At 58.7% G+C, this 19115-nt stretch overlaps 2 protein-coding genes across 7 annotated transcripts; both read right to left on the reverse strand.

Moving 5' to 3' along the window:
- Positions 1-486: 486 nt before the first annotated feature.
- On the reverse strand, positions 487-9874 carry PAQR5 (progestin and adipoQ receptor family member 5). 6 transcript variants are annotated; one of them, XM_063413074.1, is made up of 10 exons: positions 9753-9871; positions 9118-9297; positions 7140-7168; positions 6661-6816; positions 5926-6053; positions 5151-5344; positions 3482-3608; positions 3061-3157; positions 2418-2559; positions 487-1925 (listed from the first exon to the last, which is right to left on the reverse strand). In XM_063413074.1, exons 4-10 carry the CDS (start codon positions 6706-6708, stop codon positions 1702-1704), a joined length of 960 nt encoding a protein of 319 aa, XP_063269144.1. In that variant the 5' UTR covers positions 6709-6816; positions 7140-7168; positions 9118-9297; positions 9753-9871; the 3' UTR covers positions 487-1701. The 6 variants fall into 6 exon arrangements, with proteins under 6 accessions (XP_063269144.1, XP_063269146.1, XP_063269147.1 ...); XM_063413076.1 differs by having other exon boundaries at positions 9118-9235; positions 9669-9789; XM_063413077.1 differs by lacking the exon at positions 9118-9297 and having other exon boundaries at positions 9753-9874.
- A 3344-nt stretch (positions 9875-13218) lies between these two features.
- On the reverse strand, positions 13219-19005 carry GLCE (glucuronic acid epimerase). Its single transcript, XM_063413072.1, is given in 9 exon segments — positions 13219-13718; positions 13720-13826; positions 13829-14060; positions 14062-14169; positions 14172-14392; positions 15185-15412; positions 16745-17282; positions 17985-18072; positions 18683-19005. Coding segments are annotated over 7 exon segments (1776 nt in total). The 5' UTR covers positions 17271-17282; positions 17985-18072; positions 18683-19005; the 3' UTR covers positions 13219-13364.
- Positions 19006-19115: the final 110 nt, after the last annotated feature.

Genomic DNA, 19115 nt, shown 5'->3' on the forward strand with positions numbered 1-19115 from the left:
TGGCTTAGGAGGGATGGGGGGAATTGCTGGAGTTTGATCCCAAAACTCCTGGATTTGTTTGGGATTTGCCATGGATCAACATTCCACCAATAAATATCCCGGTTCCTTTGCCGGGAACAACTGGACATGGAGTTTTCATTTCTCCTGGGAAGGGGCTTGAGGAAAATCCAAAGATTTTTGGTAAAAAGCTGGAGAAATCCTCTCCCTGTGCCTCTCCAAGGTCCAGCATCTCCCATCCCACGGGTTCAGCCGGAGGATCCCGTGGAATTCCGGCATTCCGTCCCTCTTGGAACCCAGTTTTCCCAAAATCCCCGGCACTGGAGAGGACGGGAGGACGGCAGTTCAAAAGTTGAATGACCTGGAATAACCCTGGGATGATTCCCGATGTTTTTCCGGGCTCTCCCATCCCAGGCAGATTCCTCCCCAGTCCCAGCAGCTCCCAGAGTAAATAAACTCTGGAATTATCAGCAATCATCTCCAAAGGAATTCGTTTTTGTGGGAATATTTTTATTCTGAAGCAGATTAAAATCAGTGATTTATATTAATTTAATAAAACCATCAGAAAAAACAATTCCAGTGCTTATAAATATCCCGAAAATCCCGGACAGCTTTCCCAAGGATTGATTTATCCCGGATTTAACCCGTTCATCCCAGATTTTATTGTGTCATCCCAAATTCCAGGAGCTCCCAAAGTGCAGCAGTCAGACCTCGGCAAAGGCAATCAAAGGAAATTCATGGAAGACCAGTGTGATTATCCAGGAAAAAATTCCCAAAGAACAAAGCGTGTGCCATGAAAATCCCAGAGGAAAACCCGGATCCTGGAAAAGGCCGAGAGCTCCAGGCTGTGCTTGCAACGTCCAGGAGCAGCAGGGAAGGAAAACAAGGAACAACGGAGGGGAAATCCCTGGAATTCTTTGGAATTCCAGGGTGCTTTCAATCCCTGAGCTGTCCCAAATCCTGATTTTCTCAGGAGGCACCTCCCCACGGATCCCAATCCCTTCCCTCATCCAGGGAAAACATCCAAATCCTTTTCCTGAAGGCTCCCAAATCCCGGGAGGTCGGGGTGTGGAGCTCTCCCAGCCCCAATCCCGGGATCCAGCCCGGGAATCCCCGGGACAGGACGGAATTCCCTCCCTCCATCCCCCACGAGGGAACTCGGCATTCCCACGGGAATGAAATTCTCCGGATTTCCCGGAATTAGACCCCGGAAAAGCTCTCCTGGGATCCCTTTTCTGGGATAATGAGTAAAAATTGTGGGAATTCAAACCGGAGGGAAGCTCCCATCCCTCCATCCCACATTTCCAGGCACTTGGGCTGAGCGTGAGGCTTGAAATTCCAAAGGAATGCTGCTTCCAAGGGGAAAACGGGAATTAGGGAGCGCCTGGCTTCCCCTGGAATCTCCCAGCTGGTGATGCCAGCATTCCCTGGATTTCTCCTCTCCAGACCTGAGGGACCCCGGATTCCTTGGGAAGCAGGAGCGCCTCCCTCCCTTTTCAGGGATCGAATCCCAATTATTTGACGCTTTCCCTGCGGATAACAACGGGATGGGAAGCAGTTCCCAGCCCATCCATGGATAAAAGCAGTGCAGTTTTCCCTTGGGAAATTCCCAAAGAAATGTTCCCAGGCCACTGAATTCCCCCTCAACCACACGGACCCCTCTGGAATGGGAGAGCTCCCGGAAATCCGAGGCAGTCCCTGGCTCTAGTGGGATTTTTCCCGGGGCAGAGGCTCCGGGCGGAGGCTGCGGAAGCAGATCCCGAGGATGGCCAGGCTGGCGGCCGCTCCCATTCCCAGGGATCCGAAGGTTTCCAGGGAAGAGGGAAGCGGGAGGCGGCCCCGCCGCTCCGCCATGTCCACGGAGACGGCTTCCAGCTGGAAGAGCGTTCCCAGGATCCCGCAGACGTGGAAAACCTGGTGGCTGTGCCCTGCGACAGGAAACGCCGAGAATTCCATGGGAATTCCATAGAATTTCATGGAAATTTCCATGGCATCCCAGAATCCCAGGATTCCAGGATTCAATCACGCTCAGCCCGCTCCACCTGGTATCCATGGAATATTTACCCTATGAATTCCTGCTCCCAACTCCTGGGGCTTTATCCTCCTCATAATTCCTATTCCAAATGCCTGTGGCTCTGGAGGAGTTTATTCCCGGGGGTTCTTTGGGGTTCATTCCTGGCATTCCCTGGGTTTATTCCCAGGATCCTATGGGGTTATTCCTAGCGTTCCCTGGGGGTCAATCCCAAGGTTCCCCGGGATCATTCCCGGGATTCTATGGGGTTTATTCCTGGAATTCCCTGGGTTCATTCCTGGGATCCCATGGGGTTATTCCCTGGATTCCCGGGGTTCATTCCCTGGATTCCCGGGGTTCATTCCTGGCATTCCCGGGGCTCATTCCCGGCATTCCCTGGAATGCTCACCGATGAAGTCGAAGCTCCCGGGTGCCAGGCGCTCGGGCAGGCGCGAGGTGAAGCTCAGGAAGGTGAGGAGGGCGCAGAGGCTGTGCCGGGAATGCAGCGGGAGCGAGGCCTCGGAGCAGCTCCCGGCCGCGCTCCGGGACAGCTGCCGGGAAAAACGGGAGTGATCCATCCCTCCATCCATCCATCCATGGATCCATCCATCCATCCATCCATCCATCCATCCATCCATCCCTCCATCCCAAAGGAATCACAGCCATTCCCAGTCCCCTTCTCCCCTCACCCCCACTCCAACCCCGCTTCCCGGGAAAAAACAGGATTGATCCATCGATCCCAAGGAGCCACAGCCATTCCCAGTTCCCCACTCCCACCACCTCCCCCCTGCCTGCCTGTCCTTATCCCTCCCCAAATTCCCACCCTGCTCCAGTTCAATCCCTGGAAAAGGCCCCTCCCAGCCTCCCAAGGCAGGAATTTTCCAGCCCTTTGAAGTGGGAGGAATCCGCCGGCAATCGAAGCAGGAAAAAATATCCGAGAGTCTTTTCCTGCTGGAGTTTGTTTTCCTTTCAAACCCCGAGCTGGGCCTGTTCTCCCAAATAATCCCAAGCTGAGGCAGCTGAAATTTCCCGGGATTCTGTGGGATACGCACCCTGTAGAAAATTGGGATGCTGTCAAAAATGTAGGGATACACGAAGGCCAAAGTTCGGGAAGCTTTGCTCAGGCAGGGCCGCTCTGCCTCCAGAAACCTGGGAAACATTGGGAATTCCACATGGGATACACTGGGAAACACTGGGAATTCCACGTGGGATGCACCGGGTTATACTGGGAATTCCACATGGGATGCACAGGGAATTCCACAGCGTCTCTGGGAACCTGGGATAGCGGACCTGGACCATCTCCAAGTTCCCTCCCAACCCAAACCATTCCAGGATTCCATAAATCCCCCTCAGAACCTCCCAGAATCCAAGTTCCTCCCGTTATTCCACATTTTCGTCACTGAATTCCCTCTTTCACCTTCCCAACCTCCCGGCTGGCCCAAACCCCTCATCCCGAATTCCCACTGATCCCACCTGGAATAGCAGGACAGGCCGGTGCTGAGCGCGGAGTTGAGCACGGCCATGGGAACATAGAAATGGTGGAATGTGCTCCCGAGCCATTCCAGAGGGAAGGCGTAGGCGGAATACGCCAGCGCCGAGCCTGGAAGCACAGCAGCACCTGTCAGCTTCTGGGTCAGCTCCGAATCCCGGAATTTCCTTGGAATCCCCTTGGAATTCCTCATCCCCCTGGGCTCAGCACAGGTCTGTCAGCTCCGAATCCCGGAATCCCCCTGGAATCCCCTTGGAATTCCTCATCCCAGTGGGCTCAGCACAGGCCCGTCAGCTCCGAGTCCTGGAATCCCCCTGGAATCCCCTTGGAATTCTGCGCCCTCCTGGGCTGGGACATCAGGAAGGGCCGGGAATCTCCGTAACAGGGAGCATTCCAGAGGGGCTGGAGAGGTGTGGGAATATCCTGGAGTTGCTCCCAACCAGTTGGGTAAAATCTGGGAATTTTCCTCATTCCCGTTATTCCAAATCCCACCCAGCCGGGTCTGTCCCAAATTATTTGTGGCCGAAGCTGCTCCAGGCCATTCCCAAGTTCCGGAGTGCAGGGATGAGGAAAAGGAAGAGCGGGAACCTCCCCCAAACCTCCCCTCTGGGTGTGGTATCCCAGGAATCCGGGTTAATTCCCAAAATTCCAAAAACCAGGGCTCCTCCCACCCTCAGAATTCTTGCAATCCCACAAATCCAGGCTCAGTTCTCACAATCCCACAAACCTGGGCTCAATCCCTGCGATCCCACAAACATGGGGTTTTCCTGCCCTCCAGAATTCCCGTGATCCCACAAACCCAGGCTCAGTTCCCCTGACCCCATAAACCCGATCTCGATCCCCTCAGTTCCACAAACCCGGGCTCAATCCCCTGATCCCACAAACCCGGGTTTGGTCCCTGTGATCCCACAAACCCGGGCTTGGTCCCTGTGATCCCACAAACCCAGCTCAATCCCTGCAATCCCATAAACCCAGAGTTCTCCCACCCCCCAGAATTCCCAGAGTGCCACAAACCCAATCTCGATCTCCCAACCCCACAAATCCAATCTCAGCCCCCTCAATCCCACAAACCCGATCTCCATGCCCTGACCCCACAAACCCAGGCTCAATTCCCCCAATCCCATAAACCCGGGTTCCACCCCCCTGACCCCACAAACCCGGGATCAATCCCCTGACCCCACAAACCCGATCTCAGTTCCCTGACCCCACAAACCCAATCTCGATCCCCTCAATCCCATAAATCCAGGCTCAATTCCCCCAATCCCATAAACCCAATCTCAATCCCCGCAATCCCACAAACCCGATCTTGATCCCCTCAAATCCCACAAACCCGGGCTCAATCCCCCTGACCCCACAAACCTGATCTCAGTTCCCTGACCCCACAAACCCGGTTCAATCCCCCGACCCCACAAACCTGATCTCAGTTCCCTGACCCCACAAACCCAGGCTCAATCACCTCAATCCCAGAAACCCGATCTCGATGCCCTGACCCCACAAACCCGGGATCAATCCCCCTGACCCCACAAACCTGATCTCAGTTCCCTGACCCCACAAACCCTGGATCAATCACCTCAATCCCACAAACCCGATCTCGATCCCCTGACCCCACAAACGCGGTTCAATCCCCCGAGCCCACAGCCGGTCGGGGCTGACCCAGGCCGTAGAGGCTGAGCGCGGCGTAGTCGCAGCAGTAGGCGCGGTGCCGCCCGCGCGTGCCCAGCGCGCCCAAGGCGTGGGCAGCGCCCGAGGCCAGCGGGTACAGCGCGCACGTGCCCAGGTACGCCAGGAACGGCCCCGCGCCCGCGCCCGCCGCGCCCAGGTGTGCCACCAGCAGCCACAGCAGGTACCTGCGGAGGGAGGGGATCACAGCGGGGCACGCACAGGCAGGCACCGGGAGTGCCCAGGTGTGCCCAGGTGTGTTTATGTGTCCCCAGCTGTCCCCAGGTGTCCCCAAGCGTGCCCAGGAGCATCTCCAGGTGTGCCCAGGAGCATCCCCAGGTGTGCCCAGGTGTGTTTAGGTGTGCCCAGATGTGCCCAGGTGTGCCCAGGAGCATCCCCAGGTATGTTCAGGGGTATCCCCAGGTGTGCCCAGGTGCCCCCAGGTGTGCCCAGGCCGGGGCGCTCATGCGGCGGGCACCAGGTGTGTCCAGATGTTAAGGAGAACCCGCCAGGTGTGCCCAGGCGTGCCCAGGAGCATCCCCAGGTGTGCCCAGGTGTGCCCAGGCGTGCCCAGGAACATCTCCAGGTGTGTTTAGCTGTGCCCAGGTGCCCCCAGGTGTCCCCAGGTGTCCCCAGGTGCCCCCAGGTGTCCCCAGGTGTGTTTAGGTGTCCCCAGGTGTCCCCAGGTGTGTTTAGGTGTCCCCAGGTGCCCCCAGGTGTCCCCAGGTGTCCCCAGGTGTCCCCAGTGGTGCCCGGGTGTGGCGCTCACCCGGCGGGCACCAGGTGTGTCCAGACGTTGAGCGTCTCGTTGTTCATGCGGAAGAGGCTGAGCAGGCACTCGCGGGCAGAGCTCCGGGGCGGGCGGTACCCGGAGAGGATCCCGGGCTCCCGGTAACTCTGGGAACGGGACATGGCAGCGGGATCATGGGATAGTGGGATCATGGGATCATGGGATCATGGGATCATGGGATCATGGGATCATGGGATACTGGGATACTGGGATACTGGGATACTGGGATACTGGGATAATGGGGTTGGGATAATGGGGATGGGAATGGGAATGAGACAATAGGAATGGGATGGGGATAGGGATGGGGATGGGGATGGGGATGGGGATGGGGATGGGGATGGGGATGGGGATGGGGATGGGGATGGGGATGGGAATATTCCAGGGAATGGAAATGGAAATGGAAATAGAAATGGAAATGGAAATGGAAATGGAAATGGAAATGGAAATGGAAATGGAAATGGAAATGGAAATGGAAATGGAAATGGAAATGGAAATGGAAATGGAAATGAGAATGGAAATGGAAATGGGAACGGGATAATGGGAATAGGGATGGGAATATTCCAGGGAATGGCAATGGCAATGGATGGGGAGTGTCCCAGAATTCCTGAGTCAGGGCGCGGCTGTGGTGCCCTTGGGGCGCCCCCCCTGCTGTTCCCATCTGTCACATCCCAGATCCCGCCGATTCTTGGGATCAGGGAGAGCATTCCCGCTGACCTCGGGCACTTGATGGGCGCGGAGCAGCCGGGCCCTGGCGCTCAGCATGGTCGGCTCCGATCCCGGGGATTTTCCGGCTCAGCTTCCCCTGGGATGGCTCAACGCCCTCCCGGCCGCATCCCGCGGGAACAGCCACGATCCCGGGATCAGGACGGCCTGGAGGGGGTGAGAATTCCTGGGATGCGGCATGGTGTGCAGTCCCAAATGCCTACGGGAATTGTATCCCGTGGGATGGGAATCCACCCCTGAGGAGCAGCGGGAGAAGGCTGATCCCACTTCCCGGAGGGACAGGAATTCCAGCACGTCCAGAGGGATGTGGGAGCAGCTCGGGATCACCTCGGGATCCCACTGAGATCCCGGATGCTTCCCAGAAGGTCCCTCGGGAAGTGGGAGGGACACAGCATCCCTGCTGGATCCCCCCTGGATCCCCGCTGGATCCCTGTCCCGCTCCCATGGAATTTCCCGGCCCCGGCTCTTACCCGATCCTGGCGTCAGCGCCGCCTCCGCTCTGGGAATAAAAGGAAAATCCATCATCCCTCCTTGCCTCCTGCCGGGGAGCAGGAAAAGCAGGAAGGGAGCTCCCGGCTCAGCTTGATCCCACCAGGATCCAGAGGAATTCCTGGGATTCCAGTAGCCCGGGCTGCCATCACAGCTTCCCGCCAGGACATGTCAGGGTCCAGCCTTTGGATGTGCCACGGAGCCACTCCCAAGGAGACCCCTCGGCCCTTTCCCAGCCCCTGGAATTTCCCTGCGCTTCCCTCCCATCCCGGGCTCTACCTCTGCCGGCTCCGGTGGAGGCAGCGCCTGGAAAAGTCCCGGAACGCCGGGAAAGGCCGGAGAGGGAAGGGAAAAATTAACCAACAAAAGGCAGCTGGAAACGCCTCCGGTTAAAGATTAGACGGGAACAGGGAACTTCCCGGGGCTCTGGAAGCACCGAGGGGGCACCTCACAGCTGCCCCCAGATCCCACAGAATTCCTGCAGGAAATGGGATCTGAATCGAGAGAGGGCTCCAGGGAGAGCTCAGAGCCCCCGGCAGGGCCTGAAGGGGCTCCAGGAGAGCTGGAGAGGGATTTGGGATAAGGGATGGAGGGACAGGACACAGGGAATGGCTTCCCAGGGATAGATGGGATGTTGGGAAGGAATTCCCAGATCAGCTGTGGCTGCCCCTGGGTCCCTGGAATATCCAAGGCCAGGCTGGAATCTGTTCATGGAATGGTCCCTGCCCGTGGCAGGGGCAGGAATGAGAGATGAGTGCTAAGGGCACTTCCGATCTGGGATTCTGGGATTCTCAGAGGGCAAAGGAATGAGTCCTTCCAGAGGCACGAGCCATCCCAAAGGCCTGAGCTTTTCCAGAGGCCCTTCCCAGGTGCAGGATCCTGCTGTGCACAGAGCTGGGAGCACCTAGATCCATCCCAGTCCAGGCATTCCCACAGCAGGGATCCCTTCCCTGGTCCCTGTGCCCTGTTCCCTATTCCCTGTGCCCTGTTCCATTCCCTATTCCATTCCCTGTTCCCTATTCTCTATTCCCCAATCCCCAATCCATTCTCTATTCCCTTCCCCATTCCCCGTTCCCCATTCCCTATTACCTGTTCCCCATTGCATTCCCCACTCCCTGTTCCCCATTCCATTCCCCATTCCCCGTTCCCTGTTCCCCATTCCTTTCCCCGTTCCCCATTCCCTGTTCCCCATTCCATTCCCCCTTCCCTGTTCCCTGTTCCCTGTTCCCCATTCCTTGCCCCATTCCCTGTTCCCCGTGGCTCCGGGTAGCAGGAGGAGGCTCCAGCCCAACCTCAGGCAGGAATTTGCGGTTTCGGAGCGCAGTGAGCGCAGTGAGCGAAGGGAATGAGTCACCGGGGCCGGGCAGGGCCGCGGGCCGGGGCTGCTGCTGCTGCTGCCTTCCTTCCTCCTCCTCCTCCTCCTCCTCCTCCCCGCGGTTCCCCCAGCCCCACCCGGCCCCTCTCGGGGCTGGCCCGGGCCCGCACCCGCAGCTCCAGCCCGGGCGCTCCCGGTTCGTGCCGGGCTCCTCTGGGGAATGTCCCCGCCCGGCACCGCTGCCGCCCTCCGTGTCCCTGTCACCTTGTCACCGTCCTGCCGGCACAGCTCCCACGGCACCCTTTCCTTTCCTTTCCTTTCCTTTCCTTTCCTTTCCTTTCCTTTCCTTTCCTTTCCTTTCCTTTCCTTTCCTTTCCTTTCCTTTCCTTTCCTTTCCTTTCCTTTCCTTTCCTTTCCTTTCCTTTCCTTTCCTTTCCTTTCCTTTCCTTTCCTTTCCTTCCCTTCCCTTCCCTTCCCTTCCCTTCCCTTCCCTTCCCTTCCCTTCCCTTCCCTTCCCTTCCCTTCCCTTCCCTTCCCTTCCCTTCCCTTCCCTTCCCTTCCCTTCCCTTCCCTATGGAAGATCCCTCCCTATGGAAGATCCCTCCCCCTGGCACGGCTCTCCTGGCACATCCCTCCCTCCGTACCAGCTCCAGCGGCGATTTTCCACTGCCGGGAATATTCGGGAATTCCTGATCAGCTCTGAACGCCTTTCCAGCGGTGCCAGGAGAGCGGGAGCGGCGCTGGAAAACTCCGGGAGCGGCTCTGAAAAAACTCCGGGAGCGGCGCGGGCCGTGCCAGGATCATTCCCGGCGGGACAAGGGCGGCTTTGTGGGAGTTGTTGTCGCCGCTGGAATTCGCCGGGATCCGCCGGGAGCTTTTCCATCCCACAGATCCGCCCCTCCCGGCCGCCCTCCCCGCGGGATTGGGGCATCCCGGAGCCCGTCCCGCTCCCGAGAGAAACTTCCCGGGAATTCCGCGGTGGCCGCACCGGGAGCTGCGGGAGGGCCGGGAATGCTCCCGGTGCACTCCTGGCACCCTTCCCTTTTCCATTCCCATTCCCGTTCCCATTCCCATTATCCCATTCCCGTTCCGTTTCCCTTTCCCATTATCCCACTCCCACTCCCTTTCCCATTATCCCACTCCCATTCCCATTATCCCATTCCCTTTCCCACGCGTGTCTCCCGCATTCCCGCACCTCCCGGGAGCGGGGGCCGTGCGGACCCCCGGGCTCAGCGGGAAAAGCCGGGAATGCCGGAGCGGGGATGATCCCGGGGCTTACGGCGCTGCCGGGAGGCGCCGCTGGATGCGGCGTTTTCCAGCGCTGCCTCCAAATCCCGGGATTCCTCAGGTGGGAATGAACACAGCCCACACCGGGCGGGCGCGGCTTTTCCAGAGGCGCGATCCCGCCGGGAAGCGCCCTCCGGGCCGGTCCCACCGCCGGCGATTCCCGGGTTTTGGGGAGGGAACGGATCCCGGCTCGTCCGAGGAAAAAGAATCCCGAAGGAACCCGGAAATGAGCGCGGCCGGGATCGGCTCCAGCGGCGAGGAAGTGGAAAAAAGGCAGGAAAAAAAGAGCAATTCCCAGCCCTCCCGGCATCTCCCGCTCCCGGCGCCTCTGGAAAACTCCTGGAGCCCTCCCACGGCTGCTCATTCCCAGACCATTCCCAGCTGGATGGGAACAATTCCCAGCCTGGCGGGTTCCCCGTTCTGCTTCCCAAAAATCCGCTGCTTTTCCTGCAGTTTCCCACTGGGAACGGCTTTCCCAAAGTTTGGAGAGCGGGAGATTCCAGGGGGATGGAGAGGGATGAGCGGGCTCTGTTTATTATGAATCACTACTAATCATTATTATTATTAATAATAATTATTATTATTCCTTAATTATTCAGGAGTTGGGAGAAGCACAGCGGGGCAGGGCTGGTGGATTCCCGGCTGTATCCCGGAACTTCAATCCCACGGGAAAGTCCTGGGAATTCCCTTCCCTATCCCAGAGACATTCCCAGGATCCAGGGGCAGCCGCAGCTTCCCTGGGAATTCCATCCCAGCTGGGAATTCCTTCCCAAGATCCATCACAATCTCCCCTTTTCCAGCCACTCCCTCCAGCCCTGATCCCGATCCCTCTCCAGCTCTCCCTGGATTCCTGGAAGGAGCTCCGGGATTCCCTGGAGCTGCCTTTCCCCATTCCCAACATCGGGATATTCCCAGCTCCGTTGGAATCTGCATTTAACAAATCCCAGGAAATTCCGAACGAGCTGCATTTCCCGGGAATAATTCCCGCCAGGAACCCACCACCTGTGCTCCTTCCCTCAATCCCCAAACCCTGAATCAGCAGGAAAAATCCACCTTTTCCCACTTTTCCAGAGGAAAACTCACCTTAAAAATGCGACACCTCAAAGCCACCACAGGGGAAAAAAATCTTGGAATACATCTGGAAAACGAAATATCCGGAAAATCCCCAAATAACGGAGACATCCCGAGGTTTTTTTTTCTTAAGATAAAAAAATTTATTTCCCAGTCTTAGAAAGCTTTCCAAGCATTCCCAATGTCCCATAGAAACGTAGGAGAACCTCTTCCCGCCAAAAATTCCGGAGGGGCGGAATACAAAACTATCCTGTGCACATTGTGCTTAAAGAGCGCCCTGCCCGGAGCATCCTGTAAACAAATTATTGCATATTTTCCATCGGGATCCTCGGGAAAATCCCGGGAAATCCAACGAAATCCCAGCCAAGCCACGCCCGGGGAGCAGGAGGACGGGAAGGAGCGGCTTCCAGGGAATTCCAGGGAACGGCCGGATCCCAGGGAGGGTTGTGCTTGTGCTGTTGGGGTGGGGGAGGCACGGAGAGGGGATCCCACGGGAAGAGCCGACGGATCTCCAGGAGGAAATCTGGGATCGAAGCTGACCTTGGTCCTAAAGATCTCTGGGAGTTTGAGGATGGAAAATGAACAAAAAGATCCCAAACCGGAATGAATTCCAAGGAGTTCTGGGCACCGCTGGCACAGCCAAGGATCCTCTTCCAACGCAGAACAAAATTTAAGGAACATCAGGAATTCTCCATGGAATTGCAGCCCCTGGTGGGGGTTCCTGGAAACTCCACCTGTCCAAGGCCACCAGAAGGTGATGGAGGGACAATCTTGGAATTCCCATCCCGCATTCCCGAGCACTTCCGGAGCGGGAAGATCGGCCGCACTCCCGCCCCACCATCGGCATCAATTCCCAAAAAAACCAACCGAGAGGAATTCCGGCCCCTGCACGGCACCAAACCCATCCCGGAGCAGCAGCCAGGGAGCCTCCGCGGGATTTCCAACTGGGAAAACACCGGAGGGAACACGCCGGGGGAGGATGGAGAGGATTTTTGGGAAGGAGCGGATTTTTGGGAAGGAATCCCGGGTTTGGGGTGGGTTTGTGTCCGTTGGGTTTCCATGGGCGTGGAAAAAATTCCCCTCTGCCACCTTTGGTACTGGGATTTCTCCTGCGCCGTCCATCGGATGGATCTGACCGGATTAAAGTCGGGAAAACGCCGCTCCGAGGTGGGTGAGAAACTGAGGAAATCCTCAAAAACTGAGAGCAACAAAAAGATGGAGGTGGGTGCTGTCCTTGTGCCTGGATTTTGGGATTGGAATGAGCTCCACCACGGACTGGGAGCAGCGGGAATTCCCAAAGTTCACCCACGAGTCCGGGATCGGGCGGGATCGTGGAGTCATGGAATGGTTTGGTGGGAAGGACCTTAAAGCTCATCCCATTCCACAGGGACCTCCCACTGTCCCAGGCTGCTCCAACCTGGCCTTGGACATTCCAGGGATCCAGAGGCAGCCACAGCTGCTCTGGGAATTCCAGCCCAGGGAGAGCTGGGAAAACCTCTGGGATGGAATTGTGAAAATGCTGGATGGGATGGAGCAGGAGAAAAAAATGGAAATTCTCGAATTCTTGAATTTCCTGAGGGACCCCAGATGAGCTCCATGTCCCGCTCAGCAATTCCCAAAACTGTCCCCAAAGCTCCGAGGAACCTCCCAGATGGAATTCCAAAATCCCACAGAAAACATGGAGCTCCAGGAAAAGCGATCCCAGCTCCCAGGGAATTCCAGTGACCGGGATGAGGGATCCCAGCTCCAAGGTAATTCCAGTGACAGGGATGAGGGATCCCAGCTCCCAGGGAATTCCAGTGACCGGGATAAGGGATCCCAGCTCCCAGGGAATTCCAGTGACAGGGATGAGGGATCCCAGCTCCAAGGGAATTCCAGTGACAGGGATGAGGGATCCCAGCTCCAAGGGAATTCCAGTGACCAGGATGAGGGATCCCAGCTCCCAGGGAATTCCAGTGACCGGGATGAGGGATCCCAGCTCCGAGGGGATGCCGGTGACTGGGATGAGGGATCCCAGCTCCGAGGGGATGCCGGTGTGGGTGACCTGGGGCCATGTGCTCCAGGCTCCCAGTTGTGCTTCCATGATGCCGGGCACGCATTTTCCGTGAATGTTTTCCATGAAGAAACCCTCCAGTTCCAGGACCTCCAGACAGAGAACCGGCCAAAAACCCCAGCTGCGGATTTTTCATCCCAAAAAAGCGAATCCCTAGGAAACCGCCCCCCCTTAAAGCCACACGTGGCGCTCCCAGGCCCCGAGCTGTCCCCGCTCATCCCGCGGGAGCCGCTCCCACACGGACACAAAATCCCGGCTCAAGAGGCCCCGGATGAGCTCCCCAGGCCAGGACCGCGCTCCCAAGACCTCTATGGCTTCTGCAGACCTTTTCCTGGGAAAAGGAAAACAAACCCCAATCCCACCAAAACCCAACCTCAGCCTCCGCGCCGGCCTCCCGACCCCCGACCCTTCCCCGCAGCGCTTTTAAGGCCCGATCGTTCTGAGTTTGTGTTTTCGGGGAGGCCGCAGCAGGAGGAGCCCTCAGTTGTGCTTGGCCCGCCCTCCCCGCAGGTAACTCTTCCACCTCTTGACAAACTCCTTGAAGACGGGCGCGTCGTCCACGGAGCCCAGCAGCTGCAGCTGGTTGATGTGCGTGGTGTGGTAGTCCCAGCGCGCCAGGTTGGGCGCCGTGCCCAGCATGAAGTGCCGCAGGTCGTAGACGCTGCCGGAGCCGGTGTCGAAGAGCGGCAGCATGGCCTTGAGCGACGCCATGCCGCGCTCGTACAGCACCCGCGCCTCCTCGCCCAGCTGCTCCCCCGCCGTCTCCTTCAGGTCGTAGAGGCCGATCAGGGCGTACATGAAGCCGTTGAGCACGAAGGAGCTGGGCGAGGTTGGGGTACTCCTCGTACCACTCGTGCCGGTCCATGAACACGGCCTTGACGCCGCGCCGCTCCGCCGGCAGCTTGAAGGGCGCCGTGGCGCGCAGCGCCGCGCCCAGGAACGCCGCTCCTTGGTCAGCGCGTAGGCCCTGACCAGCGTGGACATGGCCTGGCCCTGCGCCATGGCCGAGTACCAGCCCGGCTCCAGCGCTTTGAAGCCCTCGCCCAGCTTCCTGGTGACCATGATGGGCCAGCCACCGCGCTCGTCCTGGTTGCGCAGCAGCCAGCGGCTGGCGGCGAAGAAGGCGGCCATGTGCGCCGTGGCCGAGACGGTGACGTTGTCCAGGAAGCCGCGGCCCCCGGGCCACCAGGCGCAGCACGCGCTTGGGCAGGATCTTGGTCTGCTTCACGGCCTTGGTGTTGGAGAGCCCCACGCCCTTGCGCAGGTCGTGTGAGCAGGTCGCGGTGTGAGCGTGCTCCAGGCGGCGCGCGCCCCCACGCCGTAGAAGATGTCCCTGTCGCGCAGGGCGATGAGCTGCGTGCTGGACACGTAGTGCACCGTGAAGGGCGCGCCCCGCTCCGTGGTCTCCAGCACCACGGACACGCTGCCGTTGCCCTGCAGCTTCAGGTCGAAGGAGATGATGAAATCCCGGGGGTTGTTGAGCTCCAGGGAGACGCCCTCGGAGCTTTCTGCCAAAGGGAGACGGGAAAGGGCTCAGGGCGGGAAGGGTTCCCGAGGGGCCGGGGCGCGTTCCGGAGGCGGCGCCCGCTCCCGGGAGGGGTCCAAAGGTTTTGGGGCAGCCCGGCAATAACTGAGCGTTTCTGGGCTGTTTCCATGGTTGGATTCGGAGTGAGGGGTAAGGAATGAAGGAGTGGGAATTAGGGAGAGGGAATGATGGACTGGGAATGAAAAGCGTGGGAAATGAAGGAGTGGGAATGAAGGAGTGGAAACGAAGGAGTGGGAATGATGGACTGGGAATGAAAAGAGTGGAGAATGAAGGACCAGGAATGAGGGATAAGGAATGAAAGATTGGGAATGAAGAACTTGGAATGAAAAGGATGGGGAATGAAGGACTGGGAATGAAGGATTGGGAATGGAGAGGATGGGGAATGAGGGACTGGGAATGCAGGACTGGGAATGAAAATGGTTGGGAATGAAGAACTGGGAATGAAAAGGATGGAGAATGAAGAACTGGGATGAGGGACTGGGAATGAAGGATACAGAATGATGGATTGGGAATGAAAAGGGTAGAGAATGAACGACTGGGAATGAAGGATAAGAAATGAAGTATCGGGAATAAAGGATAAGGAATGAAGAATTGGGAATGAAGGACTGGAATGAAGGAGTGGGAACAAAGAACTGGAATGAAGGAGTGGAAATAAAGAACAGGAATGCAGGACTGGGAACAAAGGCCGGACAAAACCCCAGCACCCAACAATTCCCACTCCCCGCTCCAGCACCCCCGGAATTCCGGCACCCACCTGGGCAGGAGAACTGCTTGACCGCGGTGAGGCGGGACTGGTCCCAGACGGTGGCGAGGGAGCAGCCCCTGGGCACGGCCCACTGCCCGTCCCCGTCCCCGCTCTCGTACACCTCCACGTGCGGCGCCTTCTCCGTCAGGTTCTTGCTGTAGTGGCTCAGCCCGTACTGGGCGATCTGGATGGGGTAGAAGTAGCCCTGAGGGCCCCACTGCGTGGAGAGAGGAACTCCTGCCCGGGAGAAAAAACACGGAAAAGGCGTTGGAATGAGGGGGATGCTCCCTCCTCTGCACCCCGGAAATCCTGGGGGCTCCACCGGTGGGGCTGGAGGTGGCGCTGGTGGAGGGAAGCCCTGGGAAGGAGGGGCTTGGGGCCATAAAATCCAGAATTCCCTGGTTTTTGCTGGCAGAGGAATCCCTGTTGTGCTCTTCCCGACCTTTATGGGATCGTGGAATGGGCTGGGTACTTAAATCCCATCCCATTCCAGCAATTCCCATCCCATTCCAGCCCTTCCAAGGGCAGGGACGCTTCCACTGTCCCAGGCTGCTCCAGCCTGGCCTTGGACATTCCCGGGATCCAGGGGCAGCCACAGCTTCTCTGGGAATCCAAGCCAGATGGGAATTCCTTCCCAAAATCCCATCCATCCCTGCCCTCCAGCACTGGGAGCCATTCCCTGCGTCCTGTCCCACCCAACTCATCCGTGATGATCCCAAGGCTGGAGGTGCCACCTCAAAATCCCATCCCCACATTCCCACCACCAAATCCAGCTCGCTTTGCACTTCCAGCACAGTTTAAGGAGCACTTCCAGGAGATTTTTGGGATCATCCCAATCCCAAAATCAGGATTTCCCTGCCTACCCATCTTCCACACCGCTGATACACCTGACCCTGCTGCCATTCCCACAATCCCACATCCCCTCATTCCCATGTTCCCACCACCCAATCCCGCTCACTTCGCACTTCCAGCACAGTTTAAGGAGCTGCTCCATCAGATTTTGGGCATCATCCCAACCCCAATCCCAGGATTTCCCTTCTCCCCACCTTCCACGCTGCTGATGCACTTGACCCTCTTGTCATTCCCACATTCCCGTATTCCTCCATTCCTGCGTTCCCACCACCAAATCCAGCTCACTTCGCACTTCCAGCACATTTTAAGGAGCTGCTCCATCAGATTTTTGCAATCCCAATCCCAGGATTTCCCTTCTCCCCACCTTCCATGCCGCTGATACACCTGACCCTGTTGCCATTCCCACATTCCCTCATTCCCGCATTCCCACCACCAAATCCAGCTCACTTCACACTTCCAGCACATTTTAAGGAGCTGTTCCATCCCATTTTCGAGACCACCCCAACCCCAAAAACCCCAGGATTCCCCTTCTCCCCACCTTCCACGCCACTGATACCCTTGACCCTGTTACTGCCACCTCCATTCCCACCACCAAATCCCGCTCACTTCGCACTCCCAGCACAGTTTAAGGAGAACTTCCAGCACATTTTAAGGAGCTGCTCCATCACATTTTCAGGATCATCCCACCCCATATCCCAGGATTCCCCTCCTCCCCACCTTCCACGCCGCTGATGCACTTGACCCTGTCGCGCAGCTCCACGTTGTAGCCCTCGAAGGACATGAAGACGCCGTGGGGGCGGTAGGGCGCGCGCTGCGCGTACACCTTGGAGTAGCTGTGCGAGAACTCGAAGCGCTCGCGCCCGTCGGCCTGCGCCAGCCGCCCGTACACCTGGAAGTATTTCTCCACCCAGCTGAAGGGCAGGAACACCTCGGCGCCCTCGCGGCGCCCCTTCACCGTCTGCTCCTCGTTGATGACGCAGTCGATCTCCTCGTAGCGCGGCGCCGCCCGCCCGGGGCTCCCCGCGTTCCCGGGGTTCCCCACATTCCCGGGGCTCCCCGCGTTCCGGGGGGGCTCCCGGGGCGAGGCCTCCTCGCTGTCGGCGCCGCCGCGGCGCCCCGGGGGGCTCAGGGGGGTCCCCGGGGGCCCGTGGGGGCAGCGCGCCCACAGCAGCAGCGAGAGCAGCGCCAGCAGCGAGCACAGCACCAGCAGCGCCTTGGAGCTGAGGCGGGCCAGGCAGCGCATGGTGCTGCATTCCTGGGGAAAAACAGGGAAAAACGGGAAAAACGGGGTCAGGAGAGGGGTCTGGGGTGTTCTGAATGGGAATGGAGGCAGTGCATGGTGCTGCATTCCTGGGGAAAAACAGGGAAAACGGGGTCAGGAGAGGGGTTTGGGATTTCCCTGATGGGAATGGTGCCTGGGCCAGGCAACCAATTCCTGGGAAAATGGGAAATCAGGATAAAGAGAGAAATCAGGAATGTTCCAGGTGGGAATGGAGGCAGTGCATGGTGCTGCATTCCTGGGAAACAGGGGAAAACGGGGTCAGGAGAGGGGTTTGGGATGTTCCAGGTGGGAATGGTGCCTGGGCCAGGCAGCGCATGGTGCTGCGTTCCTGGGAAAAACAGGCAAAAACGGGATCAGGAGAGAAATCAGGAATGTTCCAGATGGGAACAGCCAGGCAGTACATGGTTCTGTATTCCTGGGAAAAACATGGAAAAATGGGATCAGGAGGGAAATTTGGGATTTCCCTGATGGGAATGGAGGCAGCGCGTGGTGGGACATTCCTGGGAAAACAGGAAATGCGGGATCAGGACAGGGATTTGGGATTTCCTGCATGGGAACGGCTGTCAATGGTCAGTGCCAGCATTCCTGGGAATCAGGAAAAGGTGGGATCCAAACTCCGGGATCCCGCCAGAGCCGGGAATCAACGGGAATGGGGAAAGGCGGCTCCGCTCTCACCTTAGGGGAAGGGAATCCTTGGAATTCTAATGCATCCCGAGCTTCCAGGGGCAAAAATCCAGGGATTTACGGATTCCTCTTGGGATTCCTGCAGGGAAAAGCGGGAAAAAGGGAGCTGCAGCAGGCCCGGATGGATCTTTTCCTGGGAAATCCTGGCATTCCCAGGAAAATCCTCAGGATTCCAGGAAAATCCTCAAATTCCCAGGAAAATCCTCGAATTCCCAGGAAAATCCTCAAATCCCCAGGAAAATCCTCAGAATCCCTGAAAAATCCTGCTATTCCCAAGAAAATCCTCAGATTCACAGGAAAAATCTGCAGAATTCCAGGAAAATCCTCAGAATGCCAGGAAAATCCTCAGGGAATCCCAGGAATTCCAGAGCCCATATTCCCGAATCCCAGAGCCCCTATTCCTGCACCCAACATTCCCCCAGCCCGTATTCCCGCACCTTCCCTCCCGTATTCCCCCATTCCCGCCCGTATTCCCGCATTCCCAAATCCCGAATTCCCACCGCTCCAATTCCCTCATTCCAGGCTCTGGCAGCAACCCCGAGGCGGCCCGAGCACGCCCAGCCCCGCCGGCGCCGGGCGGTCCCGCTGCCCTCTCTGCCTCCCGCTGCTATTCCCGTCATTCCCACGCTTCCCATTCCCGCCATTCCCGCTATCCCGGGAATTCCCGGGAATCCCGGCCGGGTCGTTACCTGTGCCCGGGGCCTGGCGGGCGGCGGAACCCCCGCGCGGGGCAGCGGGGGGAGCACGGAGGGGCCGCGCCGGGGCCCCGCCCTCGCGCCGCGCAGCCAATGGGAGCGCGCGGGGGGCGGCGCGCGAGAGAAGCGCCAGCCAATAGAAAAGCTCGGCGCGGCGGTACCGCCGCCACAACGGCGCCGGGTAGGGCAGGGCGGGGCGGGGCGGAGGCGCCACCGCCCCGGGGGCACCGGGGGCAGCGGAAGCGCTGTGGGCGCGGCCTCGCAGCCACGCGGCGGCGCCGGTACCGCCTCAGCCGCCGGTGGCACCGGCGCGGCCCGGGGAGAGCGGCGGGAGCGGCCCCGCCCCGGCTTCCCGCGAGAGCTGCAGCGACCAATCAGAACGGCGCTTTCAAGGGGCGGGGCTTCCGGGAGGAGCGCGCCGCTGATT

The sequence above is a fragment of the Prinia subflava genome, chromosome 15 (assembly GCF_021018805.1).
Source record: "Prinia subflava isolate CZ2003 ecotype Zambia chromosome 15, Cam_Psub_1.2, whole genome shotgun sequence".
Classification (NCBI taxonomy): domain Eukaryota; kingdom Metazoa; phylum Chordata; class Aves; order Passeriformes; family Cisticolidae; genus Prinia; species Prinia subflava.